Consider the following 16,293-nt stretch of genomic DNA (forward strand, 5'->3'; position numbering starts at 1 on the left):
TCTTCACTAAACCAAGAGGATCGGTGGTCAGTGCTCAGGGTGAGTCTGCCCCAAGGGTCCAGGCCTAGACTGCCCTGGTCTCCTCCCGCCTTCGCTGGCAGATTGCTCAAGGCCCGTGAGGGCTCCACAGTTCCGTCCATCAGCCCATTGTTGGTGCAGCATATGTACACTCTACTCCCTAACACACCAGGGCTTGCGGCTGCATTGGACATTGAGTCGCTACGAGCAAGGCTCTGATTTCTAAATGAAAAGCTAGGCTTTTACTTTTACCACTGGCTCAACAATAATCAAAAAGGAGCACACTGGGCATGACTAAGAAATATCCTGTGGCCTTAATGGATCGTACTAGAAAGGCCTGTGTGTACTGGAAAGGCACTGAGTTAAAGAGACAAAAGAAATTTGGTAAAAGTCTAGGTAGACAAGTACAACCAGAGCAAAGTTTACTAGTTCATTTTGTCTGGGTCTACAATATCTAAATGCAATATAATGTGCATTCTTTCAAACAGTTCATCAATTAAGGAAGAAAATATCAGAGAAGTTACTTGATATTATATGAAGAGTAACCAAAAGAGAATGCTGGGCTTCCCTGGTGGCGCAGTGGTTAAGAATCCGCCTGCCAACACAGGGGACACGGGTTCGATCCCTGGTCCGGGAAGATCTCACATGCCGCAGAGCAGCTAAGCCCATGTGCCACAACTACTGAAGCCTGCGAGCCACAACTACTGAAGCCTGCGTGCCTAGATCCCATGCTCCACAACAAGAGAAGCCACTGCAATGAGAAGCCCGTGCACCACACGAAGAGTAGCCCCCACTCGCTGCAACTAGAGAAAGCCCGTGCACAGCAACGAAGACCCAACGCAGCCAAAAATAAAATAAATAAATTTATTTTAAAAAAGAGAGAGAGAATGCTATTGTACTGATTTTTTTCCAGTTTATGACTAGTTGAGTTTAACTGGGACTTATGTTGTCCTCTGAATTCAAGTCTCTTTTGTCCTTGGTAATGAATGTTTGCTGAGGGCCAACCTGTAACATGACATAATTTAGCATACAGGAAGTCACAATTCCCCCTGCTTAGGACACTACCCTCTCAAAGAGCCTTGTGCCAACTGTGTTTGCAATTCATTTCAGTCTAAGATTTGGAAGTTCCAAATCAAAGCTAAGGTTTTGATCACCTGTTTCTTTTATTGGATTTTGATTAATCAAGTATTAATCTATATTAACAGATAATTAACAAAAATCTAATTAATAGGTAATTAATCTATATTCTCTAACTGAATATAGACTCTCTGAGAAGATCAAATCATAGGTACCTACCTGAAGGAAGAAAGTAAAAAAAGAAATAATTCCCAGACCTAAAAAGAGCAATGAGAACATGTTGCATTTCTGCTGCTTCACTTCATCGTCCCCTGGTCCAAAAATCTACAAAAGAACATTTAAAACACCCACTTGGATTACATGATCTTTGTTTATTCCTCCCATAAACAATGGCTAGAGTATCACATTTTAAAAACTAGGTTTTGGGGGCTTCCCTGGTGGCGCAGTGGTTGAGAGTCTGCCTGCCGATGCAGGAGACGCGGGTTCGTGCCCCGGTCCAGGAGGATCCCACATGCCGCTCAGCGGCTAGACCCGTGAGCCATGGCCGCTGGGCCTGCACGTCCGGAGCCTGTGCTCCGCAGCGGGAGAGGCCACGACAGTGGGAGGCCCGTATACCGCAAAAAAAAAAAAAAAAAAAAAACTAGGTTTTGAATACATGTTTTTTTTAACTGTGGTAAAATATACGTAACATAAAAATGTTTAAACGGTAGATTTTAAGTATACTAGTCAGTGGCATTAAGTGTACTGACAGTGTTGTGCCACCTTCACTGCCATCCATCTCCAGAATTCTTTCATCATCCACAACTGAAATTCTGTACTCATTAAACAGTAACTCCCATGACCCTCCCCCCAGCCATTTGGGAGCCACCATTCTACTTCCTGTCCCTATGAATCGGAGGAATACAATACGAGTTCCATTCTGAGAGCGCGTTTGTAAGTCCAATTTGTTCGTAAGTCCAACAAAGTTAACCTAGGTACCCCACTAACACAGTCGGGTATATATCAGTAGTGCTGTACTGTAGTAGGTTTATAATACTTTTCACACAAATAATACGTACATAAAAAACAAACACGAAAAATAAAGAAAACGGCTTTCTTGGTGGCGCAGTGGTTGAGAGTCCGCCTGCCGATGCAGGGGACACGGGTTCGTGCCCCAGTCCGGGAGGATCCCACATGCCGCAGAGCGGCTGGGCCCGTGAGCCATGGCCGCTGAGCCTGCGCGTCTGGAGCCTGTGCTCTGCAGCGGGAGAGGCCGCAGCAGTGAGAGGCCCGTGAAACATAAAAAAAAAAAAAAAAAAAAAAAAAAAAAAAGGAAAAAAAATAGTCTCAATCTTACAGTACAGTACCTTGAAAAGTACAGTAGTACGGTACAACAGCTGGCATACAGGGGCTGGCACGCGCGTTCACAACTGGAAAGTTTGCATGTAGCAGACTTACTGTTTGCGGTTATTAACATGGGTTGAAACACTGCCTACGGACTGTGTGTGGCTGCACATTTTCGTGTTTGCACCTCTTCCTCTGCATTTGCTGTTCCCTCTGCCTGAACTCCTCCCTGACCCCTACCTGCTCACCACCCTCCACTCCACGGGGCCTCTGCCCCGACAGGCCTCTCCTGACCCGCCCGCATGAAACAGCACCTCCAGCTCCAGCCCCTGTACTGCCAGACCCTGCTTTTAAAATGCTTGCTATGCTGTGACACATTACATATTTGCTTTCTGGTTGTGTTCTGTGTCTGTCCCAATAGAAGGTAAACTGTTTGAGGGCAGGACTTAGTTTATTTTGTTTCCTGCTTGATCTCCAAGATCAGCATTTGACACAAAGGAGGTGCCCCCAAATATAAATAAAATACAATCCACACAGCTCTTGAATTGCAGGAGAGCTAGGGATTGCCTTATTTTGTAATGTAAGAACAGTTGGAGGGTTCTTCCTAATTTATTTTTTAGCCTGTGGTCTTAAACCAATGTTCAAAGTCACAAGCATAATAAACTCTTAGCAACTATACTCCAATAAAAATTATTAAGAAATAAAATAAAACTTTGAAGGATAATACATTATATGAAGCTCAAAAAATAAAGATAGAAAAAAAGCTAAAAAACAGCAGCATAATAAAGTCGTAATGTGATGGAGAATAATTCATCTTTAACAAAAAAGTCTCTCCAGTAACATTAGGGATTGACTAAGGTTATAAAATATAAATGTTGGATTTTATGGAGCCTTAGATATTTCTGATCACTTCTGATAAATATCCCCAATGAATTTAACAACTGGATAGTGTAGGTTTTCCTTCTTAGCCTCCCCAAGCCTTGTAAGGATTGCTAAACAATGATGTAGCAATTGCTAAACAATGCTAAACATTGCTACAATTGCTAAACAATGATGTAGCAACTTTTTGAATACTTACTTCGAGGCAGACACTCTTAAGTAGTTACCTAAATCATCTCTTAATCCTCAGCCATCCTAGGAGGTAGGTTTATTTTGCAGATGAAGAAACTGAGGTACAGCAAGGGAAAGCATTTGCCCAATTTGCACAGCGATTAGTGGCGAGGCCAGTCTGTCCCCAGAGCCTAGCCTCTTGCACACTTGAGACTTGAACTCTTCCCCTGCCCCACCACCCAGCCATCCAGTGAGACATGCATCTCCTCTCCACAAACGGGATGGGGATCATTGCCTGAGACCAGTTCATCCAAGTGAAGAGAGTGAATCAGAATGCCTGCTTCAGGGATTTTACAGTTTCTAATTTCATTGATAGCATAACTTGCCTAATTTTTCTTTTGCCTCACAGCTTTCCTCAAAAGGGAATTAAAACCTTGGGCTTAGTTTAATTTGAGGCTGCTTTACTGCAAAATGGACCAGGTTGGCATGAGACCTGATGTAATGGTGAAGTGATTTCGTCAAGCTGTCCAGTGGTGTCTTCAGCCTCACCTCTATAATCTCTGAGAAGATGACCGCGAAGGCTGGCTGAAGCGCCCCGTTGGCAACAGCACACAGGGTTCCCACCACAAGGTAGGGCCATTCTGTTTTATTCAGTTTCAGGATCTTCATAAAAGACACCGGCGGCACAGTTTCATCCTAGAACACATACATGTCAGGACAAAAAGGTGACAACACTACAGTCACGGGAGTTTATGGACATAGAGAAGGCCTGGCATCACCCTCAAGGAACTTGCAAACTAGGTGCAGAGAATGACCAGGCTACAGCAAACTACTAGAGGGTTGGACAGGATGTTATCAAATGTTAACTATGTCCATTGGCTACACAGCATATGCTGAGTATGAGTCCTTCACCCAAGAAGCGATCTTCATGGTGTGACCAGCCCATCTCTATTCCAGCCCCAACAGAGTGGGCAAAAGCAGGATCTGGGCACAAAATGCCCTAGAATTCAAGTCCAGTTCAACTCCAGCATGATGTTGGGGTCACATGAGACAAGACCCATGAAGAGATGGGTAAGTGTCCTCACCAACACAAGGCACCATGATTAACCTGAGGACCTGGGCCTGGTCTAACCCCGGAACGCTGCCCAGCGCTGCCTTTTCTGTGACGTGTTCCCAACTCACAAAACTAAAGTAACTATTCCCCTTTTCTTTCACCACTGTTCCCTCTGCGGACTTCTTCTATTTCATAGCTTAGCTTGTTTTGTGATTCCCCCCACCCCATTTGTTTACATGACTCTGCTTGTTTGTTTGCTTTTTTTTTTAAGGTGAAGACTATGTCTTTATATCCCTAGAAATAGCCCGATGCCTGGCACACATCAGGTTCTCAGCAAATGCTGAACTCAGTGTCTGGTCAAGCAGGAAGGATTTAGGTCACATAAAGGAGAGTATTCTGACTACAGAGGTGGTTTAACAGTAAACTAGATACAAAAGGTGCCTATGGAATCCCATAGCCTTACAGTTGTTTAAATAGGTCATGTTTGCATCTCTGTGAAAAAGAGAACATGGGAATAGTTTCTATTCAGCCCTCTTCTTTCAAGCCGCCCATTTTTTCTGCGTTTTAGGGTGTTGTTTTCCTCCCTAGTTAACATCTTTTAGCCCTGGTCTCCAGCCTGTTAAACGAGCTGAGGCCGCTCTTCACACGCCAGCAGGTCTTCCAGGCCCTTCTAATCAGACTTAATTTCCCCTGCTCCTTGGGCACATTGTTGATCCCTCTATGGTGGCACTTAGGACGGTCTTGTCGATGTGGCATTTTCTGACTCCCACTCTTCTCTGTGCATTTCTCCAAGAGAAGTGCTCCTCTAAAGTACCAGACTCTCAAGATTTAGCAGCATAACTGTCCAGATAAATGAGGAAATGAGAAGTAAATACTTCCACAGCCAAAAAGGGGGAAATTGTTTATCTTACGTATGATAATGCAGCTCCACAATAATTCAACTGTTATTCTCTTTCCATAAATACACCAAGATTGAGACCTCTGAGAGAGCCCTCGTAATCTCTGCAGTAAATAACATTGTGGGCAGAGAAAAACAGATGCAGTGAATTCTCGGTAGGATTAGTGTCTTCAGGCCAACACAAAAGTAAAAATAAACTCAGCTTTTATCAATAAATAACATCAAAAGGTATTCTCAAACCATTTCTTAAAATCATAAAATATCTTTTCTTGCAATGGATTCCCTTTCTATCAGTATTATAAAGGCTTCTGTTAACTTGAATTAATAACATCCCAAGCCTTCAGGTGAGAAACGTTAAAGAATGTACACTTTGGCTATTTCTGGTTATTCTCCTTTTTCTTAGTAAGAGAATTCCAATCTTATTCAGAGTAGCAATGCATATAGCAAAAAGATTCAGTTATCTACCCTTCCTTGTAGCTAAGTAGCACCATGTGATTAAGTTATGGCCAGTGACATATAAATAAAAGCACTGTATCAGACTTATGGAAAATCTTTGTTTCTTCTTGCTGCTTGGAACACATATGTGATGGCTGGAGCTTCGGGAGCCATTTTCGATCATTGAGAATGGAAGCTACATGCCAGGATAGTGAGGATAAATATGAAAGGAACCTGAATCCATGGTAACCATGGCAGAGTCACCATTCTAGCCCTGGGTTTCTCACCTTTAAGATTTTTTTATGTGAAAGAGAAATAAAACCTCTTATTTTTCTTAAACTGATATTAATCTGAGTTTCCTAGCATAGAAATCAAAAGTAATCCTACCTAATACAGCATGCAAATATCAGGGCCTATTACTTTAAACCAGCCTTATTTATCTCTGGACTTCAAAAATAAGTGGAATATCTAGTTTTAATTTTAAGCATCTAAGCACAAAGACCATGTTTTTGGATCTTTTTTCATTGGAAATCCAATTTTAATTGGAATTGATTTCAATTTTTGACAAATACCTTTAAAATTTGATATTTCCTTTTTTTAAGAAGAGTATGGCTCATGGCAGGAATCCTCTGTGCCTGCAATATACTTGCAAGACTAAGAATTTCAACAGCAAAACTAAACAACTAAAGATTTAAGTGAAAAACAACTTACAAGTTCAATGGTTTCCACATCAAAGGCATTCTGATACTTTCGTGAATTCCTCAGGCTTTTATGAAAAGAACTCCTAACTATGGGGCAAGCCAAACCCATGGCAGGCTTTTCATCAGTTAGTGCAACTTTAAATTCTTCTGACTGGATCTGGCTTCCTAATGTCTAAAAGAAGAACAAAACATTGAATTGTGTGTGTGCCTGTGTCCAGATGGATGTAACCTCCAAGTTTAGAACCATACAGCCATTTGAATATCACGTGTCAAGACTTTCAGATTCCGTCACAGCTTCTCAGTCAAAGTTAGCTGCAAAGTGTCGAAGTATATCAACACATGGAAGTAAAAAAGGTTACAAAGGACAGAAAGGTTAAATTCAATGTGAACAATATGAAACCTGGAATATAAAAATATTCTCTAAAAATTAAGAGGCAAAGTTTTCATTATCCAGCAGGTAACTGGGAATTTCTTCAGTACGCCAGGATCCAGAGAACAAGTTAGAGACCGCCACAGGGCAGAAGAATAAATAGAAACATTACCCAGAGCTCATTTTTACAAACAAGGAAAAGCTGGTCACTGCCCGAGGGAGGCTGTTAATCTGGCTGAGTACCATCATCTTTCTTCCTCAGAGTCCTGCAAAGATTCATCCACACCTCACCCCAGGGGAACAGTCCTGCAGGTTCAGCCTCATTGCCCACTTTGGGATCAACTCTCTCCTTAAAGGGTCAGGGAGAGGGACAATTTAAGGACCTTTAGCTCAATGCTACATGAGGGAATATCAACCCAACCTTCCTGGAGTCTAACTTTGCTCTCTGTTTGCTTCCGCCATGTCTGAGTCCACATCTTAATGGTTTGTCAAGGACCTCACTTCTTGTGGTATTGTCTTTTTCCCTTCAGGTCCTGTCCCCAAACCCAATTATCTGGCTAGTGCCCTACTGTACACACAGAGGCTGTCTATCTTGAGCTCTGGATCTAATCTGATCCTACTTTCCAGTTGTGCTTTCAGCACCTGACAGAATATTGCCCTTGTGCCTTGAACCCCACTGCAGGTACGCTCTGCTTGGTGGACTTCCTTGTTTCCCACTGGAACGGCTTCATACCATCTCCCAACAAAAGCCAACCTAATGGGACTTCCCTGGTGGCGCAGTGGTTAAGAATCCACCTGCCAATGCAGGGGACACAGGTTCGATCCCTGGTCCGGGAAGATCCCACATGCCGCGGAGCAGCTAAGCCCGTGCGCCACAACTACTGAGCCTGTGCTCTAGAGCCTGCAAGCCACAAGTACAGAAGCCCGTGTGCCTAGAGCTCATGCCCTGCAACAAGAGAAGCCACCGCAATGAGAAGCCCGCGCACCGCAACAAAGACCCAATGTAGCCAAAAATAAATAAATAAGTAAATAGATTTGTTAAAAAACAAAAAAACAACCTAGCTTAGAGACTTAGTCTTGTAACGGGTCCCCACATCCTCACTTCCATCCACTCCCACACTGCTATGAGTCACCTTCCTGAGGGGCAGTCCTGCTCAAATCACACCCCAGCTCAACAATCTTCCACGGCTCCCCACCACATGCTCGAGCCTGGCTCCCCCAAATTCTAGCACATGGCAAGTCAAACTGAACCACTTCTCATCAATCCTCTTATCTTTTTCTCCTTTTGTCTTCTTGTCCATGCTATCTCAATAGACAGTTCTTCCAATAAGCCCATTCTGATTTTAGACTTCTTCTATGACCAAATGCATAATCCCTCTCTCTATCTCATAATATACTTTTCTGTGCCTTACCTAAAGCCCTCATTTACTGGGAGCTGAGGTCATTGAGCTCCAAAGCCAAGATGGCCACTTTTCACCAGTTGATAAAAAGTATATATTTGAAACCAATAGCCCTTATTTCCTACACCTGGATATACTTCAGCTGCCTCAAATATTCAATCGTAAAAAATAAAACAATAAATGTTGAAAGGAAATATGGGTGAATATCCTAAGAACCCCAAATCCTGAAGACATGGAGAGGAAAAATGATAATCTAATTACATACAATTTTAAAGCTTTTTTTATGGCAGCCAAACAAACAACAGAGTGAAGTTGAGAGAACAAAGCAGGAAAAATACCTCCAATACATGCAAGAGAAATGTGTATTTCCTTTTTATGTATTTATGTATTTCCTTTTTATGTATTTATGTATTTCCTTTTTATTTCCTTTTAAATGCAAGGTGTTCTTATAAATCAATAAGAATATCATGAACAACTCAACAGAAAACAGCCTAATACAGGAACAGACACTTTCACAGAGGAAAATATACAAACAGCCAAGGAACATGTGAAAAGATGCTGAGGACCCATTAAAATGATAGGATCTGGATGATGTGTATCTGAAATGTGAAGAAAAAAGAACAAAATTATGTACATACTAGTTACAGTAATATCAAAGCAAATGTATATACTTTTACAAATGTAAGAATCATGTTTACAGAATAACATATTTTTAGGTTATTTATTTTGCAAAGTTGCTCAAGAAGTTCATTCCCCAGGCAATTAAGAATCTCTGTCCTAAAGAGTAAGTTCAAAATGTTCTGGGCATTTTCCTTTATTTTCCTCCCCCCTCACCTTTCTCTTTAGAGATTCTTTCAACGATTCTGAATTAAAGTCTCAGATGTATATTTTAGGCATCTTCCTGAAAACTTCTTATTTCTCAACATGGCATTAGCTACGTGATATTTTAATAAATAAAATAAAGAATAATATATTGAGGAGAAAACAGCAGAAAAACTTCCCAGGAAGCAGATACCTGCATGTTAACAAGCCTGAAGTACACCCCTTCCTTCTTCATTAATTCTTTGTGGCTTCCTTGCTCCACAATGACTCCATCCTCAAACCCAGCAATGACATCTGCATTTCGGACTGTAGACAACCGGTGTGCTATCACTATGGTGGTCCGGCCTTCCCTGGCCTAAAGGGGAAAAGGACAAACATGGAGGGCGGGAGGGTTACAATGTCCAGCACTGTCAATTAACACACAATTAAGCACTTGGATGGAGGTGTTTGCGGATGATGCAAGGGTAGCTCACCATCCCTGAGAGATTAGGGCACAAAGACCTCACTCACCTGTGAATGGCTAAAAGGAGACTTAAGTTCTGGACCAGACAGGAAGCCAGTCCCTCCAGGATGAGGACTGATAACTTTGGAGGTCTACAACCCTTCTCAAATGTTTTCATACCTCTGTGAGGAGCCCTCGTTCTGAGTTATACGATATGCTAGAGACTTTAGCAGAAGCATGTTCAGAAGTTGTTGCCACATACAGTCTTCTCCAGAGCACTTCTGTAGGATTTCTTTTGAAGTGCCTGATTTTGACTGTAATTCTAATGGACTACGTGCAGGCAGCTTAGGTGAAAACATACCCTGGGATCTGGATGGTTCACATCATGGTTCAAAGACCATCTGAATTACAAACTTTGGTGTGGGGCCATTAACTACGATTTTTAACAAGTGCTTCAGGTGATTTTTATGGATGCTGAAATCTACAAATCACCCCCCCCCCCAAGTAGTTCCCTGAACTCACATGTCGTTGGCTTGGTGGGTTTATGAATGGGCCTTTACAACCTGGAAAACGCCCATCAAACTATTCATGTTATGTCATTAACAATGGCTATTTTTTTTTAATACTCATTAGCCCTATCAAGACTAACAACTTCTTAAGACCACTCCTACTCTGAGGCAATAAAACCACATCCTTAGGATGGTTATTAGAGTATAGCCCGATTCACCTAAGTAGTTAAAAAGATAGAAATGAGAGGCTAATCATCAAAAAATCTACAAACAGTAAATGCTGGAGAGGGTGTGGAGAAAAGAGAACCCTCTTGCACTGTTGATGGGAATGTAAATTGATACAGTCACTATGGAGAACAGTATGGAGGTTCCTTAAAAAACTAAAAATAGAACTACCATACAACCCAGCAATCCCACTACTGGGCATATACCCTGAGAAAACCATAATTCAAAAAGAGTCATGTACCACAATGTTCATTGCAGCTCTATTTACAATAGCCAGGACATGGACGCAACCTAAGTGTCCATCAACAGATGAATGGATAAAGAAGATGTGGCACATATATTCAATGGAATATTACTCAGCCATAAAAAGAAACAAAATTGAGTTATCTGTAGGGAGGTGGATGGACTTAGAGTCTGTCATACAGAGTGAAGTCAGAAAGAGAAAAATAAATACCATATGCTAACACATATATATGGAACCTAAAAAAAGAAAAAAAAAAGGTTCTGATGAACCTAAGGGCAGGATAGGAATAAAGACACAGGCGTAGAGAATGGACTTGAGGCCACAGGGAGGGGGAAAGGTAAGCTGGGACAAAGTAAGAGAGTAGCACTGACATATATACACTACCAGATGTAAAACAGGTAGCTAGTGGGAAGCAGCTGCATGGCACAGGGAGATCAGCTCGGTGCTTTGCAACCACCTAGAGGGGTGGGATAAGGAGGGTGGGAGGGAGATGCAAGAGGGAGGGGATATGGGGATATACATGTGCATATAGCTGATTCACTTTGTTATACAGCAGAAACTAACACAACACTGTAAAGCAATTATTCTCCAATAAAGATGTTAAAAAAAAGGCTAGATTCATAATAGCCAAAAAGTGAGAACAATCCAAATGTTTATCAGTTGATCAAAAGATAAATGCAAGGTGGTATATCCATACAATGGAATAATACTGGGCCAGAAAAAGGAATGAGATTCTGATGCATGTTTCAATATGGATGAACCTTGAAAACATGATGCTAAGTGAAAGAAGCCAGTCACAAAAGACCACACCTTGTATGATTCTATTTATATGAAATGTCCAGAATGGGCAAATCCATAGAGAGAGAAAGCAGATTATTGGTTGCCAAGAGCAAGGGTGAGGGTGGAATGGAGAATGACTGGTAATCGGTACAAGGTTTCCTTTCAGGATGATGAAAATATTCTGCAGTGAGTCTGTGCTGATGGTTGCAAAATCTTGTGAATATACTGAAAAAACCAATGAATTGTGCATTTTAAAAGGGTGAACTTTATGGTATCTGAATTATATCTCAATTTTTTTAAAAAGAGCATCCATGAAAATTCTGAAAAAGTTAATGAGTACCTGAGTAATATCACCACCAGATACTAAAACATAAAAAGCTACAGCAATTAGGGCTTCCCTGGTGGCACAGTGGTTAAGAATCTGCCTGCCAACGCAGGGGACACGGGTTCAAGCCCTGGTCCGGGGAGATCCCACACGCCATGGAGCAACTAAGCCCGTGCACCACAACTACTGAGCCTGAGCTCTAGAGCCCATGAGCCACAACTACTGAGCCCGTGTGCCTAGAGCTCATGCTCCACAACAAGAGAAGCCACCGCAATGAGAAGCCCACGCACCGCAATGAAGAGTAGCCCCCGCTCACTGCAACTGGAAAAAGCCCGCAGGCAGCAACAAAAACCCAATGCAGCCAAAAATAAATTAATTAAATTAATTAATTAAAACAAAAAAAAGCTACAGCAATTAAAATAGTAAATTCCGGGGGAAGCTATCTCGTGAAAAGACAGTTTGATCAACAGAACCATATAGAGAGTCCAGAAATAGACATGCAACATTTAAGAATTAGTATGATAGTATGAATAAATATGCTTTGTCTCTCTGTAGACCGAAGGTGGACTATGGAGCCAATTTTGTAGCCACGTGGAAAAAAATAATGTGGTCTTTCTTCTTCAGTCCTTACTCTAAAATAACCAGATGAATCAATTGTGTTTAAATAAATATAAAAGAGTTACATCATAAAAAGAGAGACTAGAGCATAACTATTGGACAACATTTAAGACTGTTCTTTGATTTTTAGCATATGAGCCCCAAAGAAACATTCACAAATATTTACTGATTTACCGATATGGAAGCTGCATGGCTTTGTCCATGTACGATAAGGCATAGAGGAAATACTTTGATCAACCTAATTATATTCATGATACTAACAGTGATGAGTAAACTGCTGACAGTGACTGGGTTATCATTATGATAATAATAGGTTGATGCTATATCAACTTAAAAAAAACAGAGGAATCGGAGTCAGACTTGTGAGTAAATGACTGGTGTGCAGGAGAAACAAGGTATGCAAAGTTGCTAATTTCAAAATTAGCAACTGTCACCCTTGACTGGGATTCTTTGGCCAGAGTAGAGGAGATCAGACACAAAGGGCTATTTTCAAACACCCCAGTGATGACAAAACATTGGCAAATAAATACCCTAGATTCAAGGACACCAACTATTAAGAAATTTGGAACTTCTACTAATCTTGGATGTGTAGGAATGAAAGGCAGGCCCAAACAAAGAAGTACTATTCCATGAGCTTTTCTGGAACTTCTGAAAAAAAAGCATAAAATGAAACTTCTGGTGATCGTTTCATTAAATCACTACTCTGGTTCTTTTCTTGCCCCTCCAGTATGGAAACACTATGAGTAGGAGAGTGTGTGTAGGTATGAAACTTTGTGATTATTGACTTTCTTTAAAAAATCAAAATATCAAGTCTGCTTTTCTATTCTTCTTTAAGACCTTATATTGGAAAAACCTATTATTTATTTTGATGAATAGCTGCTATCTATTGAGCCAAAAGCAGAAATTGTCATTAATAATTATTTTAGTGTAGACATGTATTATCTCAATGAGCTCGGTCATGGTAATCAATTCAGTAAAAATTTATTTAGGCTTTACTATGGGCAAGGCACTGGAGTAGGTGTTATAGAGACACAAACATGAACCATTTATTAATTCTGCCTTTTGGGAGGGGGTAATTCTTTCTAAGAGAGAGGAGGCATATAAATAAATAGCTAACTACAATAACTTGGTGCCACAAGAGGTATTGATAAATGTATAAAGGATCCACAAAAGGAAAATATTATTCTTCCAGGCTAGGTAGTAAGGGAGGAAAAACAATAACTATAATAGTAGTATATCCTTATGCTCCTCAGAGGAAAAATAATTAATTACAAAATTCAACTTTTCATTGTTAAAAGAGAGGTGGTATATAAATAGATGGACCAGCCAATTGACTGACTAGTGTCATTGGGGGGAGTACAGTAATGAAGGATTTCCCTTTTTTTTTTGGTACGCGGGCCTCTCACTGCTGTGGCCTCTCCCGCCGTGGAGCACAGGCTCCGGATGCGCAGGCCCAGCAGCCATGGCCCACGGGACCAGCTGCTCTGTGGCACGCGGGACCCTCCCGCACCAGGGCACGAACCCACCTCCCCTGCATCGGCAGGCGGACCCCCAACCACTGCGCCACCAGGGAAGCCCAAGGATTTCCCTTTTAAAGACACAGTTTATAGTATGCAAAATATATCAGTTTAGTTATCTTGAAATGTATGGAGTCAATTCGGTAGATTATAAACTATTTGCAGCAACTACGGTAGATAAAACATGGTCACAAACACTTTGTAGCTAGTCCCTTTCAGAGGTGGAGTCTATTTTTCCACCTCATCAAATCTGGGCAGGCCTTGTGACTTGCTTTGACCAAACAATGTGAAGGAATTAATGCTTGTGCAATTTCTGAAGCATAGACTTCAAGAGGCCTTATAGCTTGTGTGTTTGCCATCTTTGAAAGCGACCTGGAAAGGAAACTTGTCTGGTCTACTTGAGGATGAGACGCCTACTGGAGGAGAATCAAGCTGCCTCAGGCAACAGCCATCACCAGTTTCCAGGCACAAGAGGGAGGCCATCTTGAACATTCCAGCCCAGATGACCCTGAGCTGAGAGTAGCTGCCTGGGGAGATGAGGCAAAACCAATAGAAGAATCACACCAGCCAATCCACTAAGTGCTGGATTAAAGCAACTGATATGGAAATTGGTAATTAGACTGGTATGCTACTGTAACAAAACCCTAAAACATGTGACATTGGCTTTGGGACTGGGATCTGAGTGGCAGGCAGTGGCTAGAAGGGAGGTGATGATACTGTTAGTGGAGACTGGAAGAAAAGTAAGGGAATTGCTATTGGAGGCTGGAAAGACAGTGACCTGTGCTATGTAGCCTTAGAATAACTGGAAAAATTGTTCCCTGTAGTAACTTGGAAGAAAGATATTTTATCTAATGAACTTGTACATCTGGCTAAGGAGATTCCAGAGATCTCTAAACAGAATGTTGAAAGTGCCAGGCTGTATATGATAAGGTATGAGAAGAGAATGATGAGCTAAAGAAGAAGCCATTTGGTTTGCAAGGTGAATTTAGAAGCTACAAAGACGACGCAGTACTTGCTGGTTGGAAAATGAATTGTTAATCATCCTACCAAATGAAACCAAAGATCAAATCAGGGTGTAGGTATAAGGTTATTTTGTTAAAATCTCTGAAAAATTTAAGGCAAATTCTAGTAGACACTCTCTGCTACATAAAAGGGCTTCTAAGGCTCTAAAGGGTTTTCTAATGGCAGCTTTGTATACAGCCCAAAGTAGAGAGAGGCTTGCCCTGAAAAAAAATTAAAGATGTAACTTCTGGGGCTTAAGCAAACTACAGTCAAATTCTAAGCAAACTCACAAAGTCTTTAAGAGAGTCCATCAGCTTGGACTAAAGGAGACTGAGAAAATTAAAAATGTAAAGAGGCCTCTGGGTCTCAAATTTCTATGAGCAGAAAGCATGCTGAGAAAGTTACTCAGCTGCAGACATGGGCCCATTCTTATGGGAAAGGAAAGAGCTCTCAGAGGGAGAATCTGAGAGCCCAGAGGTTGGAGCCCCAAACCAAGCAGAAAAAGTGCACTAGGGAACCCATTCTACTAAGGGTAGAATTGAGCCTTAATCAAGGAATGTTTCCTTTCCTTGGAGCAGTGGGGTAATTGGCAACATGCATCTGACTGCGTTTCAAAATTGCTGTGGAGCAGTAACTGCTATGTGCTTCCTGTCTTCCTTTTTGAATAGGAGTGTCTGTTATAATTAGCCTGTCCCTACCTCGCCATTACATGGTGGGTATATGTGTGGAAGATAACGTCTCTTTAGTTCATAGTTGTCTGGATCAAGATGAGCTTAACATGAAGAATCTCATCCATATTTGGACCACATACACATCTTCAGGTACTGACTTTGAGCCTAATCTCATAACTGTATGAAAATTTTGATGGTCTTGGGAAGAGGTGGATTTATTTTGCACTTGGGAGAAATGTAAATAATTGTGGCAGAGAATGTGCTGTGGAAGATTAAATATGGTCATAGATCCTTTACAGCTCACCCATCAAGAAACAGAATCTATTTCCTCACTCCTTCAATCTGGGCTAGCCTTGTGACTTTCTGTGACCAACAGAATGTGGTGAAAGTGACATTGTGTGAGTTCTGGAGTCTAAGCCTCTAGATGTCTTATAGCTTCTGCCTCTAGATACGCTGGCCTGAGACTTCTGTGTAAAGAAGCTGGGTTAGCCTATTGTATGAGTGAGTACAAGCATGAGTATGAGATGCCCAACCAACAGCCAGCACGTGAGTGAGGCCATCTTGGGCCATTTTAGCTAAGTCAACACCCCAGGTAAATACAGCCATATGCTCAGGTAAAAAGAGCAGAAGATCCACCCAGCCAATCTACAGAAGTATTGCTTTAAGCCTGAATTTGGGTTTGTTACAAAGCAATAGGTAACTGATTCAGCACTCAATAAAAGGAATAATAGGGGCTTCCCTGGTGGCGCAGTGGTTGAGAGTCTGCCTGCCGATGCAGGGGACACGGGTTCGTGCCCTGGTCCAGGAAGATC

The 16,293-nt window shown here is 41.6% G+C and overlaps 1 protein-coding gene across 1 annotated transcript in view; it reads right to left on the reverse strand.

Annotated features, from left to right (window-relative positions):
- Positions 1-16,293, reverse strand: part of ABCB4 (ATP binding cassette subfamily B member 4) — a 71,791-nt gene that overhangs the window by 23,739 nt on the left and 31,759 nt on the right. Inside the window, exons 14-17 of the mRNA XM_060107461.1 lie at positions 9,342-9,503; positions 6,567-6,728; positions 4,018-4,164; positions 1,315-1,419 (exon numbers count right to left, since the gene is read on the reverse strand). Coding sequence (XP_059963444.1) covers positions 1,315-1,419; positions 4,018-4,164; positions 6,567-6,728; positions 9,342-9,503 — 576 coding nt within the window. The remainder of the gene's footprint in view (positions 1-1,314; positions 1,420-4,017; positions 4,165-6,566; positions 6,729-9,341; positions 9,504-16,293) is intronic.

Source organism: Mesoplodon densirostris, chromosome 9 (genome assembly GCF_025265405.1).
Source record: "Mesoplodon densirostris isolate mMesDen1 chromosome 9, mMesDen1 primary haplotype, whole genome shotgun sequence".
Taxonomy (NCBI): Eukaryota; Metazoa; Chordata; class Mammalia; order Artiodactyla; family Ziphiidae; genus Mesoplodon; species Mesoplodon densirostris.